The 17,292-nt window shown below is 56.8% G+C and overlaps 2 protein-coding genes across 13 annotated transcripts in view; one reads left to right on the plus strand and one right to left on the minus strand.

The window, feature by feature from the left end:
- Window positions 1-279: 279 nt before the first annotated feature.
- On the minus strand, window positions 280-14,275 carry BRAT1 (BRCA1 associated ATM activator 1). 6 transcript variants are annotated; one of them, XM_082428463.1, is made up of 16 exons: window positions 13,976-14,198; window positions 13,200-13,387; window positions 12,974-13,116; window positions 9,302-9,456; window positions 7,121-7,268; window positions 6,249-6,621; window positions 5,856-5,972; window positions 4,711-4,802; window positions 3,886-4,004; window positions 3,626-3,812; window positions 3,326-3,399; window positions 2,136-2,238; window positions 1,916-2,014; window positions 1,557-1,732; window positions 932-1,234; window positions 280-892 (listed from the first exon to the last, which is right to left on the minus strand). In XM_082428463.1, exons 3-16 carry the CDS (start codon window positions 13,098-13,100, stop codon window positions 497-499), a joined length of 2,469 nt encoding a protein of 822 aa, XP_082284589.1. In that variant the 5' UTR covers window positions 13,101-13,116; window positions 13,200-13,387; window positions 13,976-14,198; the 3' UTR covers window positions 280-496. The 6 variants fall into 6 exon arrangements, with proteins under 6 accessions (XP_082284589.1, XP_082284586.1, XP_082284590.1 ...); XM_082428460.1 differs by lacking the exon at window positions 13,976-14,198 and adding an exon at window positions 14,205-14,275 and having other exon boundaries at window positions 280-1,234; XM_082428464.1 differs by having other exon boundaries at window positions 280-1,231; window positions 7,121-7,265.
- A 2,059-nt stretch (window positions 14,276-16,334) lies between these two features.
- The window catches only part of IQCE (IQ motif containing E), a 41,311-nt gene continuing 40,353 nt past the window's right edge, over window positions 16,335-17,292 (plus strand). For 5 of the 7 annotated variants that reach the window (XM_082428465.1, XM_082428466.1, XM_082428468.1 and 2 more), the window contains exon 1: window positions 16,336-16,616. In XM_082428465.1, the coding sequence (XP_082284591.1) occupies window positions 16,581-16,616 (36 nt within the window). In that variant the 5' untranslated portion in view covers window positions 16,336-16,580. Of the gene's footprint in view, window positions 16,617-17,292 lie in introns of all 7 variants that reach the window. The other 2 variants (XM_082428470.1, XM_082428467.1) reach the window with 2 other exon arrangements.

Raw genomic sequence — 17,292 nt, forward strand, 5'->3', positions numbered from 1 at the left:
CTGGGGGTTCAGAGACTGAAAACCTGGCTTGGTTAGACCTGGGGTCACTATCGCCAGGGGCCAGGGACCAAGGCCAGACACTCTCCAGCCTGAGCTGTTTGCTCTCTGACCTTGGGTGTCCCTGGGGCATGGTGGGATCCAAGCAGAGGAACCACCCCTCCATGCCAAGGAAGCACGTGGCCACTGTGTAGAGGGTCCCACCCCAGATGTTTCTCCAAGCCCCTACCAGGCCTGGGGCCTACCCCTGGGCAGTCTTAGAACACTGTGCTGACCCAGTGGCACCGTCAAATCACATTTATTTTGAGTAGAAAATAAGCCACTTCTTCTGCAATACATCAAAATGTGGGGCTCTTTGAGCTTGCTGGGCTCACCTGGTCCTGACTTCCCTGGAGGGTCCCTTGTGCAGCCAGGCCAGACTAGAGCCCTCAGGATGGCAGGGCCCGAGGACGGGACGTGATGCAGCAGCAGGGTCCTGGGGAGGTCGCCACGAGGCGGGTCAGTAGCAGTCGGCCTCGTTCTCCCCGAGGACGCCCACGGCAGCCAGCATGTCCTGCAGGAGTGACTGGGGGCTCTTCTCCACGTGGTCACTGCTCTCAGCCAGAGTGTCCCGAAGGCCCTCCAGGTCTATAGACCTCAGCACAGCCATGACGGCCCCAGGCTCCAGGTACCCCAGTGGCTGACCCTGCTCACCTGCCTGCCATCTCTGCAGGGTGGCCTCCACAGAGGCCACGTTGGGACTGTCCCCCGCCTCCTGCGGGCTGCCACAGGGAGCAGCCTTGGCCCTCAGGAATAGGAGAAGATCACAGGACTTCTGGGCCACAGGTCGGTCACAGTCAAACAAGGCACGGAAGGCAAACTCAAAGAGCTGCACACGGCAGAGCACCTGCAGGGCCTGGGCCAGCATGCCAGGCGGGGCTGCCTCGGGCAGGGCCTGGGCCAGCGTGCCAGGCGGGGCTGCCTCGGGCAGGGCCACGGCGCAGGGACAGTGGGAGCCGCGCGGGCCCAGCAGCCGCCCCAGGAACACCAGAGCCAGCTCGAGGCCCTGGGCCCGCACCTCCCAGTCCGGGTCCCTGCTCGCCGCCTGCAGCACTCGGGCCACAAACCGCTCCGGGTCTTCAGCTACGTCAGCATGGCCGTCCCTCAGCCACTCGGTGAAGACCTGCATGACGGCCCTCCGGGGGAAGCCCTCCGAGTCTGCGCAGAGGACGTGCAGAAGCTCCACGAGCAGGCTCTCCTGGAGGACGGGGTGGGAAGAGGGGGGAGGGGCCGGGGAAGTCGAGTTCCCGCGGACGGGCTCGGGGGGCAGCAGGGAGAACCCCCTGAGGACCCCCTGCCACGCTCGGCTTCCTTCAGGCGATGTGCCCTTCAGCCCCCCATCTGCCCACCGTCAAACGGGGGTGGCTGTGTCCAAGTGACAGGGCTTCCAGGAGGCGGCGCCGGAGATTCAGGGGACACGCCCGACCCCGAATGCCACCCCTGGGCGGCAGACCCACTCCACCCCGGCATCAGGACAGCCGCCAGGTGGGCACACGGCCACAGGACCCACTGCCTCCTACCTGCTGAGCCCCTGGGCGCTCAGGGCTGGCAGGGGCGGCAAGCAGCCCCCAGCTAGACAGCTGCCCTGTGGCGGTCACTGCGCTCGCGCGGACGTAACTCTCAGGGTCTTGCAGAAGCTGCTTGGTGAGCTCGGGCACCTCTGAAGCAAGGAGCGCTTGTCTGAAGCCGGCCTGCCCTGGGGGTCCAAGCAGCCACAACCAGCTATGACCAAAAGCTGAGTCCACAGCCTCTCCTCCCTCTCCCAGAGGCAGCCTAGGTGGTCCGAGTTCCCAACTACCTGGGGACAACAGTGTGCCAAGGCCAGGCCAGCCCTCCCACAGGGCCCCGCCCCGCCCCCGGCCCCACCCCCTGCACTCACCTCCCCAGTGTCTGGTCATTTGGGTCAGGAACTCGAGGCCTGAGTCCCTCACCTCCCAGCAGGGGCTGCACAGGCGCTTCTGTAGCACAGGAAGCAGCTCTGGGGCAGGGGGAACGGTTCAGCGGGGCCCGGGCCATGTCCACCCTGCCTTCCTGCCCAGCCCCCAGTCGCCTCCATCCCTGCTCCTCCCTCGGTTTCCCCTGGGAGGGGCTGGGATTACCCCTGAGGAACAGCTGGGTGCGGGGGTCCAGGTCGCAGCAGCCGGGGGTCTTGGGTGAGCTCAGGAGCCACCTGAGTGTGGCCTGGAAGGCCTTCTTCAGAACCTGGAGCGGGAAGAGTGGGGCTGCAGGGCCAGGAGGGGTGAGCTGGCCTGCCTGCCCCCGTCCACCTTCCAGTGCCCCTGCCCCTGCCCCTGCCCCTGCCCTGGGGTGTAAGATGGGGACAGGGTGCGTGGGGAGAGGGAACACCGGACTTCATTTTTACGAGGCAGAAGCCTCTGGAAGCAGCAGACTGGCATCCAAGACTGGCGAGAGAGAAGAGGAGGGGGCAGCTCTTGTCAGGAAGCCCCACTAACGGGGAAATGAAATTTCTGCACCAAAACAGGAGGAACTACCCACGGCACCTTTTCCTGAAAGCCCCGGAATCTGCCAGGCCTATCAGCCAATCTCCCCACTGCCTGCTCACTGCACATGCTACTCCTGCACCTCCAGAGCATGACTCAACCCTGGGGCTACAAGAACGGGGAGATCGGCAGGAAACCTCAATGAGAGTTTGGACCCCAAGCGTAAGGCCCACCTGGTTCTAGTTTACATCTCTCGTGGAGAATTCCCGGTAAGACTGGATCCTCTCCCTGCTTTCCACAGCCCGGTGACCCCTCACTCAATCTCCACCAGTGCCAGGCCCCGGGCCGAACCCTGTGCAGCTGCCTGCCCCTTGAAACTCACTTTAAGAAGCAATTCTGGGGACTTTCCTAGTGGCGCAGTGGTTAAGAATCCGCCTGCCAACGCAGGGGGCACGGGTTTGAGCCCTGGTCCGGGAAGATCCCACATGCCACGGAGCAACTAAGCCCGTGCGTCACAGCTATTGAGCCTGCACTCTAGAGCCCGCGAGCCACAACTACTGAGCCTGTGAGCCACAACTACTGAAGCCCGCTGCACCTAGAGCCCATGCTCAGCAACAAGAGAAGCCACTGCAATGCAAAACCCGTGCACCGCAACAAAGAGTAGCTCCCGCTTGCCGCAGCTAGAGAAAGCCCGCACGCAGCAACAAACAGCCAAAATTTTTTAATTATTTAAAAAAAAAAAAAAAAAGAGGCAATTCTGGCCCCAGAGAGGCCTGCAGGGGTGCCCTGCCTCTGCCTTCCTCCCCCTCCCCTTCCCCCCCGCCGCGCCCTGCACCCTGTGCGTGTACCATGGAGCTGGACTCAGGGCTCATGAGGTACTCCAGGAGAACGGAAAACACCTGCGTCACCGACTCTTGAGGGCCTGAGACAGACGTGGATGGCTGAGGCACCCAACCTCCTACCCTGGGGCCTCCCCAGCCCGCAAGTGTGGCAGCCCAAGGAGAAGAGGGGGCAGAACCCATCGGTCAGCTGAATCCCAGCCCCTGCCCCAGAGGAGACGCGCGGAGGACAGCAGTCTGGGGACATCTCTGCGCAGCTGTGGGGCTCGCCCAACACCCGAGCTGTGCGGAGAGAGCATTCTCACTTACCGGCCCCCTGAGACAGCGCCCCCAGGAAATCCAGGGCAGCTCGCTGGACCCGGCCACAGCCCACCAGGATCGCACAGAGGCGGCCGCCCACATCGGAGGTGGGGGCCACTGAGCCACTGCAGAGCCGCAGGACCGTCACCGCAGCCCCAAGCAGGGGCGCCTGCGGCCAGGGCGAGGGGCGCTGGGGCTGGGGGAGAGGGAGGGTCAGTGCAGGCCACAAGTCCCACTGCCAGTGTGGAGCCGGGCCGGGCCATACCTACCAGCGGCTGCAGCAGCCCCAGGTGGCTGAGAGCGCAGCACAGGAGACCCACGCAGGCCGACTTGGAGCAGAGGAGCGTGTCCACCGTCATCGGGTCGCCTGCGGCCCCACCCAGCAAGCCTGGAGGACAGCCAGAAACAGCTCCCGGTTAGCGGGCACCTCCTGCGTGGCCACCACAGGCCTTGCCGCTGGTCACTGCTTCACGCCAGAGACCAGGCCCGGACGTTCCGAGCAGGTGGCTCGTCCAGGGCGGCGTGCAGCCGGCCGGAGCCGAGGTCTGAACCCGTCTGCAGGGCTCTCGAGCAGTCCCGCTCTCCCTGCAGCCCGTGCCCGGGCCGGTTTCCGCTGGTCAGAGGCCCATCTCTACGCTCGACACGCGGCTCCGAGGCACAGCTGGGCCCCCTTCTCTAATCCTCACCCCATCGTGCGGCTGAAGCAAGCCAAGTCGCAGCGAGGAAACTCACTCTCCCGTCGCAGAACTGACCTTCTGGGAGGACGAGCGCCAAGCCCGTGTGCCCGCTCTGGGTCAGGAACCATCCACGTGGCCCAGGCCCCCCGTAACCACCACCAACTGCCAGGGTCAGCTGCTCTGGGGGCCGCTCCAGCTGATGCCCACAGCGCGCAACGCTGCCCTATGAACTCCCAGGCGGGGACGCGAGCAGCAGTCACACCCGGGGCGGCAGCCGACACCGCAGCCACCTTCACTCTTCGGTGGCGTGGCAAGCCAGGTACCCCGCTGCCCATCGGCCCGCCCTGGCCCCAAGGACGTCCTCAGGACCCCAGGGTCCTGCCTTCCTGCACCTGCCCACCCTTCCCAGCAGCCTACCTGGAGGTCCAGGGGCCTGAGCAGCAGCTTCCAGGACACAGGCCAGGGGCTGGAGGAGGACGCCGAAGGCCTGGGTCCTCAGCGCCTGTGGACTGAGGACAGAGGACGCGGTGAGGGCTGCCCCCGCCCTCAGGCAAGCTGGCTACCCTCCTAATATCCCCAGCAAGTCTGGGCCAAAGGGGTCAGTGCTGGGGATCTGGACACCCCCTTGAGACACAGCTTCCCTGTAAGCATTGTGACCGACACTCACACCGCTGGCCTGGGACTCCAAGGAGCTGCTAGGAAGCACCACCCGGGCCCCGGGAAGAGCCTGGGCAAGGCCTGGCCACACCCACTCCAATGGGCAGTGCCTGCTCAGGGCCAAAGGGGTGGGATGCCCCACCTCCCGGAAGTACTCCCAATGCTGAGATGTCCTTTCCTACGTTCTGGAACATGGTCTCGCCGATGTGCTTGGGCCCAGGGTGGTTGGGAGGCCGAGCTGGTACAGAGCTCTCCCTCCAAGCCAGCTGCCCAATCCTTCCCTCTCCCTTCGGACCACTCCCTCTCTCTGAACATCCGGAGACCCTGGAGCCCAGAGCCAGGCTGGCATCGTATCCCCAGCGCCCTGTGCCCACTTTCACCCCAGACCTGGGCCAACAAGACAGGCTCTAGTCCGCCCGAAACCCTGGAATGATTTCTCTTCCTTCCCACCTCTCCGGACCCCACACCCCCTTCCTGGTAGGGCGCACATCTCTCTCCCTCTGGGAATCTGTCCTGTCACTCCTGTCTACTGGGTCCCCCTCCACCGTCCCACAGCCCCTGGTACCCACCCCAGTGGCATGCACACGGGGCGGCCCGGGATCCACAAGGTGAGGCCACTGGGGAGGTGGCAGAAGGCAGCTGAGCAGATCCTGAGTATGAACCCAACCCTGCTCTGAGCAGGGCTGCTCCGAGAGTCTCTTTTATCTTTGGGGAGCCTGTGAAAAAGCTATTCCACCACTAAAAAATGTAGAAGCCAGAGCCTGTGCCAACACCTTGGTGATAACCCACGGACTGCCCGGCCACGCCCCGGCCAGCCGCCTCTGACTGATCTCTGGTTTCAGGAGCTCCCCTGAAGTTCCCTGACCTCTCTGCCCGCCTCACACAACATGAACCCCAATCCTTACCAGTCCTGCAGTTTCAGGATCCCCAAAGCCAGAGGCCCTGCCTGTGTGGGGCTCAAGTGGCTCAGAGTCTGGGCCAAAGTCTCCCACAGGCCACGGTCAGAACTCGGCACAGAAGAACTGCGGAGGAGCCCAGGAAAAGAACGTCATTCCCCCGTCCAGCCCACACCGTGCCCGGGGGGCCGCCGTGGCCTGGGCTGGGTGTGCCGGCTGAGACGGAAGGCCCTTCCCGGGTGTGCGGGCTTCCAGACCCCCTCTGGTGTCCCCTCTGCTCAAGGCAGCGTTCTCGGGCAGCCAGTGAGATGTGGCCCAGGTGTGATGGCTGCCCCAAGACTTCCCGAAGAAAACGAGCCCCCCCTCCTGCCCACCCCACCAGCTGCGCCCCGGGGGCCTGACCGGGCCACGCTGAGGAGGAGATCCACGAGCGAGTGTGAGGCTGGGACAGGGTCTTTCTCGAGCAGGCGGGCCACGAGGGGGCTCAGCCGCACCCAAAGGCCTTGCGTCCAAAGGCCATGGCAGTGCCCGAACACGGTGGTCAGGACATTGAGGGCCTGTGTGACCTGCGGGGTGGCTATGGAGCACAGGGAGTCTTCAATGTGACACACAATCTTCTGGGCACATGCTGGCCAGTCACAAGCCTGCGGACTGCAGCGGCCCTCGGCTGGGCCTCGCATCGCCAAGTCCAGGATGTGCACCAGGAGCTGCCCGGCTGCCGAGGCCACAAACAGGCTGGAATCTCCCTGCAGGGAGAAGATGGTGTCAACAGCACCTGGGGAGGGGGAGGGACAACGGGTGGGGAAAGAAACAGGGTTCAGCTGGAACAGAGTCCATGGTGACAGCAGCGACGCGGAAACCACTGAGCAGCTTTAACCACTGACTTCAGAACCTCGCGGACAGAACTCAGAAACCACCCAGTGCGGAGGCACCGTTAGAGGCCCAGCCTCCCCGCTACTCAGAGGCACAGGAATCAGACGGAGGGATCACAGGGCGCGGGGCTTTAGAACCCTGGCCACTTTGGATTCTTCTCATCAGTTTCAAAGCCACCCCAACTGCTGGGTCTCACCTATAAGCCACAGGACACCGTACACCCTTGAGGGGCCTCCAACCCTTGGTTACCCTGAATGTTCCTCACAACAGCCCTACGATACCACAGCCACTTTCACGTTCAGAGGAAGAGACCCGGCAAGGTGCAGTGACTTCCCAGGAGTCGCACAGCATCAGGCACAGCAAGGGCAGAGGCGGAAGGCAGGGCAGACGGGGGCACTCACCACAGGCGGCAAGGAAGCGCAGGGCACTAGGGTGCTGTGCCAGGGTGCGCAGGCCCTGGATCCAGCCGCTGCGCACAGCGGGGGCCGTCCAGGCCGCTCCTCCGAGGGGGCCCACCTCCCCGAAGAGCATGGGCAGCAGCTCCCCCTGCTGGGAAGCAGAGGAGGAAGTGGTGACCTGAGCAAGGTCCCAGGGGACCACACATCAGCGATGGCTTTTCTATCGTTCACAGCTGGTCGAGGCTCTTCTTTGGGGGAACTTTCTCGTGAGCTGCCGACACAAAGAGCCTGTGAGAGGTGGCAGGTGGCCACCAGGGCCAGCCGATGGCGGCCACCGCACTGCCACCTCTGCCTTCCAGGGGAGAGAACTTCGGAAGGAAGAACTGGGTTTTCCATAAAGGCTCATCAACCCTGTCACCGTTCACTTCAGAAACCCTTCCCCCACACAGCCCACCAACTGCAACGCCCAAGGTCCCCCTCTGACCGTGACATGCTGCGCTCAAGGACCCCCAAAGGTCTCCACAGCCGACTGGGCTCTTGTGCTTGGCACTCGGGGTCCTCCAGGGCACCTGCCCTCCTCCAGGTGTCCCCTACCCTGGATTCCCCAGCACGCCCCATGAGTCAGGCCTACCCCCCCCATATACCTGCTCAAACCCCTTACAACCTGGCTGCAAGACCACTGCCCCTACGAAGCTGGCCACCCCACCCCGTCAGCAGGCAGTGGCTAACTCCCCACTCAGTCCCCATCTGCTCGTGGACGTCCACAGGACAATACGCATTGTCCTGATCTGCTGCCACGTGCACAAGATTCTTGTTCACTACAGGGTGCCAACACAACGAGTGGGAAACTCGGGGGCTGCCTCTTACCCACGGAGCCCCTCACGGGTGTAGCTACTAGCTCTGAGCCTTGTCTATCTTGACAATAAAATGCTGGTCCCCACCCTCGAGTCATCTCAGACTCCAGAGTAAGAGACCACAGGGCCTCGGAGACACACTTCCAGTCGCTCAAGGATGACTCCAACTCCGCAATGGCCTCGAGGCCTTGAGGGGTGTTGCTGGAGGCGGCAGCTCACAGGGCAGGCCCTCTGTGGGACCTCGCGTCACCGAAATGCCCCCCCAGAGCTACAGCCTCTCCCTGGGGGCAGCTCGTAGCCAATGGGAAGGTACAAAGGCTCGGGCCCCTGCCTCAAGTAGTTTGTCCACATGTCCCCTGCCCAGACACCAGCTACTGATGAGCATCTGGCTGCTGAAGGGCCCTTAGGGCTGCCAGGCCCCCTGGGAGCCTGTGAAAGACCAGGTGAAAAGGGAACAGGAGCCCAAGCCAGTGCCATGGGCCCAGGACAGAGAGCAGCCTTCCACTGCGACTCAGAGCCCGAACCTGCCCCTGTCCCTCGTCCCCACGTACAGGGGGCCAACCACCAGACTGAAGGGCAGTCAGCGGCCTTCTAAGCCTCTAAAGCCATGGTCAGCCTTGGGAAGGAAGAGGAGGCCCTGGAGAAGTAGAGATGGGAACTGGGAAGTACTCAGGAAATCAGTGAAGTTGGGGAAGGCCATCTGACTGGGACTGAGGATTTACTTTCAGAGAAACAGATGGTGTAACAGAACATTCGAACAGTGCGACCCTTCAGGGTCTAGTGTGAGCTCTGCCAGTTCTGTGGGATTCTTATATTGAGCCTTCACTGTCTCCTAATCCAGGAAAAAGATGAAGACTCCTGACCTGCTTACTGGCCAGGTCGCCCGGGATAACATGAATGTGATTTTGTAAACTGAGGTGTTTTACCAACTGCAAAGCACCAGAGGTATGGGTGGATTATCACACGTGAAGTCATTTCCTAAAACACACCTCAGTGCAGAACATCCTGGGAAGCCTGTCCCGCAGCGAGCTGGGGTGGGCTGGGCCCCTGGAGCCTGCGCTGCTGGACTGAGGAGCACCTGTGAAGGGCGGTGTCAGAGCAGAGAGCCAGCCCCAGCTCTGCCTTATTTTAAGATGTTCCCCGTTCACCCCAACACCATTCCTGGTGAGTTTTTCAAAGGAGAATTATACTCAGGAATAAAAACCTTGCGGTACACGTCAAGACACGGGGGCAAAACAAGCTTCGGAGACTCAGGGGTCATGACAGCCACCACTGCTTTGTGTACCTGCAGGAGAAGGTGGGTCACTCAGGTGGGAGGACCCAGGCTCACCTGAAGATACTGGAAGCAGTCTTCCTGGGCTGCAAATATCCCTGCGAGGCGGAGTGAGAAGGAGAGGATTCTGGAACTTAGGTCCTGGGATTTCAGCACGCGGAACAGCAGCTCTACCAGGCAGGGATTCTCCTGTAGTAACAGGAGACTGGACCCTGGAGACAGGCCCAGCCGGGAAGCATGTCACCAGGGGCACAGCGCATGCCTCCCTGAGGGGCCATTCTTCTGGCAGCCCCCAGACTCCCTTTCTCTCAGGCTATTAGACTTAGCAGTCCAACTGGGAGAAAACAGTCGCAACAACTGCCACGAAGGATCCGTAACTTTAATTCAATGAGGGGGGACAATGTAGAAAGCCAATACCTTAACGACAGGCAAGGGACCTGGACAGAATATACAAATGGCCAGCAAACCACGAAAGATGTTCTGCCTTGCTGATTATGAAAAAGAAATGCAAATTGAAGCAGAAGACAATTTTCACCTCTCCAATGGATACTTTTCTCTTAAACTGAGAATACGAAAGCAAGAAGCACAATGGAACAGGCATTCTTTTCCAGACGTGGCATCTAAAACGTCTCTTCGCGACTGCTCTGTCATTCCAAAGCGCTGCCGGGGGTGGGGCAGGGGAAGGGGGAGGAAACCTGGGGCAACGCTGGGAGGGCCTCCACTGCGAGGCCCTTGTGAAAGGACGATGAATGGCACAGTAAGGAGGGAAAACCAGGGTGAAGGAGAGAGAAGCAAGAATCAAAGAAACCAAAAACGTGGGCGAACCTAAAAAAGCACTGACTTTAAAAATTAAGTTAACTTTTGAAGGAGTTAAAACAAAACAGAATCAAAACACCAGACGACAAACCACGGAAGACTGGACCGAGCTGGAGTTAAAGCGCCCGAGGCTCCGTGTGTGGCTGGCGCAGAAGACAGAGATTCTAGCTGACTTTCAACTTTTAAAATCCAGTTTGCACGTAAGAGTAACCCCCCAAAACGTAAGCAGAATGCTTCAAAACTCACTTCAAAACCAGAAAGACTGAAAGAACAAAAGCTTTATTAAACGATGGGGGGCAGAAAAGGAGGTAAAAGGCACAACGACAAGGCATGGAAAAAATGTTTTAAATGCAAAAGAATATAGTAAAAATAGGTTCCAATATAACAGTAAACTCAACAAATGAAACAAATTAAACTGTCCATGAGAATAAAGAGCTGTGCAGACTAGATCAAGAACCAAAGGCTAGCATCACACTGTGTGCAAGAAACAATGAAGCGTGACAACACAGAAGGCCACATTTGTAAAGGCTGAAAAGATACAGTTGGCAAATCCTAATTTTTAAAAAGCTGCTGCAGCAAGAGTAATATCAAACAAAACTGACTTTAAAGCAAAAAGCTCTGTCAGAGCTTTAGAAAGGAAGTCATTGCTCAAACAGCCAAATCCTGGAAGATATAACAGTCTAAAACTGTACATACCTAACCTAACTTCAAAATATACAAAGGGGGAAAAAAAGACAGAATTTCAAAGAGAAATTGTTGAATCCACCATCTTAGTTTAAGATTTTCACATATCTCTCAAAAACAATTAAGCAAACAAATTAGCAAGAACATCACAGGTTTTAACAATGTAAACTTGAACTAAGGAACACGTATGGAGACTATATTCTTTTCATCATGTACAACACTGAGGAAAATACAGGCTGCGGGAGGAGGGAATAGAGATTAACTGCCAATGGATACCAGGTTTCTTCTAAGGGAATGAAAATGTTGCAAAATTACCACTGAATTACACACTTTAAATAGATCAATTTCATGGTATGTAAATCAAATCTCAAATAAAGCTATTTAAAAATAATTTTTAATAGAGTTACCGTATGATCCAGCAATCCCATTCCTGGGCATATATCTGGAGAAAACCATAATTCGAAAAGATACATGCACCCCAAAATTCATCGCAGCACTATTTACAACAGCCAAGACATGGAAGCAACCTAACTGTCCAGCGACAGATATGGATAAAGATGTGGTGTGTGTGTGTGTATGTGTGTGTATAGAATGAACTATCACTCAGCCATAAAAAAGGATGAAATAATGCCATTTGCAGCACCATGGATGCACCTAGAGGTTATCATACTAAGTGAAGTAAGTCAGACAGAGAAAGACAGATATCATATGATATCACTTATATATGGAATCTAAAAAAAATGATACAAATTAACTTATTTACAAAACAGAAACAGACTCACAGACATAGAAAACAAACTTATGGTTACTAAAGGGTAAGGGGGGGTATAAATCAGGAGTTTGGGATTAGCAGATACAAACTACTATATATAAGATAAACAACAAGGTTCTACTGTATAGCACAGGGAGCTAGAGTCAATATCTTGTAATAAACTATAATGGAAAAGACTCTGAAAAAGCGTGTGTGTATATATATACAAAAAAAAAACAAATCGCTTTGCTGTACACCACAAACTAACACAACACTGTAAATCAGCTATACTTCAATTAAGAAGTTTTTTTTTAAATTTAACTACTAGGCCACAACTGAGGACTCTATAAATTCCAAACAGTAATATCCTATAGAGAAATCTAGAGAATATGTGCAAAAATGGTCTGTGTACTATGCCACGATAAAAGCCTCAACAGATATAAAAGAATCAAAATACAAATACTTTCTAACTCCAATGAAATAAATTAGAAATCAGTAACAAAAAGACTGAAAAAAAACCCCATGTCATGAATCTAAAGATACCCTTTAAATATTGATAATTTGTGGATGAAGAAATATTATAATGAAAAGTATGAAATATTTGGAAGTAAATCACAACAAAAGCACTGCATAGTAAGACTTACAGGGTGCAGCTAAAGTGATACCTTCAGAGACATGTGTAGCCTTAAATGCATCTATTAGAAAAACAAGACAGACCTAGATATTCAACTCAAAAGAGGGTAAAAGAACAGGGTAAACCAAAGAAACAAATAGCAGAAATTTATGACACGTAACCCACACTAAAACAATTATCAGCCAAACATTGACATGAGCAGGTTTACGTACAGAGAAAGCCATTATGTCATTATTTATAATAATGACACATTAGAAACACAGACATCTAACAACAGTGAACTAATTGTAAAATTAAGGTCCATTCACAGAGCAAACTGACATACAGTCAATAAAATCAACGTGTCAGTGGGGAAAACACCCACTAAGACAGTAAGAGAGAAAAAGCAAGATATCATGTTTATTTACGGTGTGACCTCATTTTTATAAGAAAAGTACAGAATTATGATGTGTTAAGGAAAAAGGTTGGAAGGAAAAAAATGTTCGGAGTGGTTTAATCTTCCTCTTTACTCCTCTGTGCTGTTCAAGTTTTATATAAAGAATATGTATTACTTACATAATCAGAAAGAAAAACCGATTTCTTAAAACAAAAAAAATGCAAACAAGAAGATAAGTTTGTCCCGTGGCCTCGGCAGCCACCTAGCATGGCCTGAATAACGGGAGGCCTGCATGCAGCTCAAGCTCTCCTGATCATCCCCTTAGGCTCAGCTTGCCGTGTGCCCAAAGCCAGGGGGAATCTTTAAGATATGAAGGAAGGACACTGGACAGACAGTCCTTCCCGAGGACAGGGGAGCCCGGCACCCTCTGGCCTCCGGGGAAAATCACCAGCAGCACCCTCACCTTACCTGCTTCGGTTACTGTTGTAAACCAGTCCAGCAGCTTCTCCAAACAAGTGTCGTCTGCCACAGGCTGCCTGGGGTCTGCCAGGACGGCACAGAGGGCAGGGAGGAGCCGGGAGCACTCTGGGTCCATGACGAGGCTGGGGTTCCTGCAAAGGCAATGTCAGGGCCAGACCCCACCTGCCCTAGTCACAGGCAGTCCCCACGCCCGCCCAGGCCCCAGGACTTCCACCTCAGGCCAGGTGACCACAATCTTCAGACGGAAACTCCAAGCTGCCGGGATCGATGTAAAGCCTCAGCGCAGGTGGGACCGGAGGTTGCCAAGAGCGAGCAGAGCCCTCAGTTCTGGCGGTGGAGATGGAAGGGAATCTTAAGTACAACATGAGGCCTGAGCAGCTCAAAGTCGGCCAACCTGGGACGCTGGTGGGAGGCGAGAATAAAGGGAGCATCAAGCTGACCGAGGCTGCAGGCGGGCCAGAGCGAGGGGCGTGTGCGCGCTCTGGGGCCGGCCACGTGCAGGAGGCAGAGCGGCTCAGTCCGAGTTGTAAGTGGCTCAGTCCAGACCGGAGGTGTGTGTCTGTCCCTCCCAAGGTCAGTGTGAAAACCCTGCAGCAGGAGTGTGCGGGGGGGAAGGCGCCCTGCCCACTGCCGGTTCCTCCCGGGACGGCAACTGGACCTGCGTGTCCGGCCTGGGAAGGGTTCAGGGAGCCCGTCGGTCCTGTGCTCAGGGAGGGCTCTTACAGGGGGGTGGGGTGGCCAGTGACTCTGCCGGGTCAGGAACAGGCCTGCCTGGGCTGGGGCGTCTGTCTATCCCTGGCCAGGCTCAGTCCTTGCGCAAGGCGCCCTCCCCGTGGACCCCGCTGAGGACGCCAGGCCGGCGGCCGCGGCCCAGCCCGGGCCACACACGCGGGCCCCAGGCTGCTCTCCGGCCCTGGTCCCGGGCCCCGAACCCCGACCCCGCGGGGCCAGCCACAGCGACGGCGACCCCTTCCCTGGCGCGCGCCTCACCCGCTTCGCGTCCGTCACCGCTGCAGGCCCCGCCCCGTGCCGTGCGACCCGCCGGGCTTGGAGGGGGCGAGGACGGGGACCGCGGGCGTGGGGAACCGTGAAAGCGCCCTGGAGGCGACTCCGAGAGCCCAGAGGGCCCAGGCTCGGGGAACGAGCTCAGGCTGAGACGGACATGCCACCGCCGAACGCGTCCACCTGACCCATCACCCACCCCAACCGGGACGCTCACAGATAAGTGCTCGGGGATCCGGCAGGCTTTGCGCCCGGAAGACAGGGCTTTCGGCGGAAGGGGCGTGGCTATGCGTGAAGGGGCGTGGCCTCGCCGGCCAAAGGACCACGTGTCTGGGCGGGCAAGCGAAGCAAAGCGCCAGCCGCGTAGTAGACAGATGTTCCTCCGCTTGCAGTGGGGTTTCATCCCGTTTGTAAGTCCAAAATGCATTTAATGCCCCTAACCCACCCAACATCATAGCTTAGCGTAACCTACCTAAAACTTGCTCAGAACGATTCCATTAGCCTACAGTTGGGCAAAATCATCTAACTCAAAGCCTATTTTATAATAAAGCGTTGAATATGTCATGTAATTGATGGAATACTGTACTGAAAGTGAAAAACAGGATGGTTGTCTGGGTACAGGATGGCTGTAAGTGGATGGTTTTTTACCCTTGTGATTGCGTGGTTGCCTGGGAGCTGCAGCCCGCCGCCGCAGCCCAGCGTCATAAGAAAGGATCCTACCTACCGCATATCAGTAGCATGAGAGAAGATCAAAATTCCAAATTTGAAGTACGGTTTCTACTGAATATGTATGCTTTTGCACCATTGTAAAGTCAAAAAACTGTAAGTGGAAGCATGGAAATTCTGGAACTGGCTGTAACTAAGAGAAAGTAAGTGAAACAACAGATGCAGGAAGGGCAGGGGGTTTGCGGAGCCCCAGGAGAGGGAGAGGAGCAAGAGGTACTGGCGCATAGGTAGTTTAGATCGTGAAGGCACTTGTCTGCCACGTGAACAATACCCCCCCGAGGAAGCAGATGGAAGTTAAGAAGGTGAGAGGCCTGGTAAGATTCACCTTTTATAAACAACTCTGGGGGCAGCTCAGAGGAGAGCATGGGGTTTCTTCTAGGATCCATCAGGGAAGGTGTAAATAGGGAACCAGAACTTGGGGTACAGACTGTACCTGACACCACTCAGGAAACAGGGCTTCACAGAGCAGAGGAGCGCCAATGACTGAAGGGGATAATTTCAGAACAAATAAAATTTTGCCATTTAAAATACCATTAAAGTAATTGGACCAGCGGCAAAGCGTTACCTGGTAGCTTGTTTTTTTGAGGTGCTTACCATGTGCCAGGAACCATGCTGAATTTTAGCTGTGTTTTCTCCTTCAGTGCCAACAAAAGCCCTGAAACTGTTTCTACTTTGCAGACAAGGAGACAATGGTGAAACTACTAAACCTGGGCTCCTGAGCACTAACCAGCTTGTGGGGAGACAGCGTCCGACCACCGTGTGGCTCACCCCCTTTGTTGTACAGATGAAGAGACTGAAGAAACGAGGGTCATGGACTCATAGTAATTGGTGGTGTTAGATTTCGAACAGTAATAACCTGCCAGGCATTCGTCCTGCTACACCACGCTACCCTGTGTGGAGACTCATTCATTTGTTCACCTCATAACAGTGTACGAACACCGTCACACTGCGCTCACTCTGGAACCGGCAACTGCACTAAGCAGTTTAGAGATACTGACTCATTTGATCCTCACCACAACGCTTTTCCCCAATTTATATTTGAGGACACAGGCACAAAGAAGTTATGACTTGCCGGGCACCAAATACCTATTGATTGAGCACCTGCTATGTGCCAGACCCTGTTCCAAAGGACAGAGATACAGCCGTGAACAAAACACAGCCCTGCCCCAGAGAGCTTACATGCTAGACATGGGAAGTTCTTGTAGATCATAAAGGCCAGGGGGCTGGAAAAATAAAGCAGGGCAGGGGGACAGAGTAGATGCCCTTGGAGGTCTGTATGAAAAGAAAGGGCAGGTTATACTTGCTAATAATTTAAATAAACTTTGCAGCCCAACTCGCCTAAAGATCTTCATGATGCACACTGAATACAGTGACTGAAAACTCTTATTTTTTATTGTCCTGTGGCTACATCAGAACCCTTGAGCCTAAGGTACCGAGATCAGGAAGATGGTTTTCTGAATGCCAGGCGTTCAGAGCTGGCAGACCGTGGACACCGCAGAAGCCCCTTGTCCCTTTCAACGTTAACCTAATAAATATTAATATCCGGCTCTGGTGACTAGTGCACAGGTTCGCATTGCAGCCTCGGCGGCGGCTGGACTGTTCCAGCTCCGCCCCGATCTCCGCCCTACACTCTGGGCGCGCAGCCTGTTGACCCGCCGGGGCTCCCCGAGCACGCTCACGGTCGGCCCGCCTCGCGGGGCGCCGGCCACATCCGGGGCTCGGGGGCCCGCGCGGTTGCCATGGCAGCGGGGGCGAGGCGGGCGCGCTGGCAGGCCCCGAGGCTGCTGGCAGCCAGGCGGTCGGCGGAGCCCCAGAACCGGACGGCCTTACCCGCAGCGCCTAGGGGCGATCGGGCAGCGCCGCCGCCATGTCCCTGAGCACCGGGGAGCCGGCCTCGGAGACGGTAAGCGCGGAGGGCGGGGAGGTCCCCTGGCTGCCTCCCCTCGCCGGGGCGCGGGCTGGAGGAAGGGGGCGCAGGGCCGGCGACCGCCGGTGACTACTGCCATTATTGTTACCGCATAAGAGCGGGCCTCCGGCCCCCGCCCACGTGCGGCTGGCCGGGCGTCGCCGCCCCTCGCCCAGCCTCCAGCCGCCTCTAGTCCCCCGCTCGTCCTTGCACTGGCCATCGCTTCCAGGAAGCCCTCCCGGACACTGCGCCCTCGCTGCTCGGCGCCTGCGAAGCCGGGCCTGTGCCGAGCCAGCGACCGCGGCCCGCCGGGTGACAGAGCTCACTGCGCAAGTGTCTGCCCACCCCTTGCCTCCAGGGCGGGGGACTTGGTTTACCTAGTGTTTCTGGCGTGCCAACCATCTGCTGGAGACATCATTGTGGATGAATAAACTGCATTCCAGTGGCGTGGGGTGGGGTGGGGGAGAACAAGGTAAAAAACAGATCATGTCCATCAAGTCAGAAAGTGGAAAGTGCGCTGCAGAAAATAAAACAGCCCATGTAACGGAGGTGGTTTGGGGAGGCTGCTTTAGACTGGGTGCCAGGAACAGCCACTCTGAGAAGTTGGAGTGTCCTGATGTCACTGATGAGAAGGAGGCAGTCTGGTAAAGATCAGAGAGCAGTGGGACCAGCA

Source organism: Balaenoptera physalus, assembly GCF_965194825.1.
Source record: "Balaenoptera physalus genome assembly, chromosome: 16".
In the NCBI taxonomy this organism is placed as follows: Eukaryota; Metazoa; Chordata; class Mammalia; order Artiodactyla; family Balaenopteridae; genus Balaenoptera; species Balaenoptera physalus.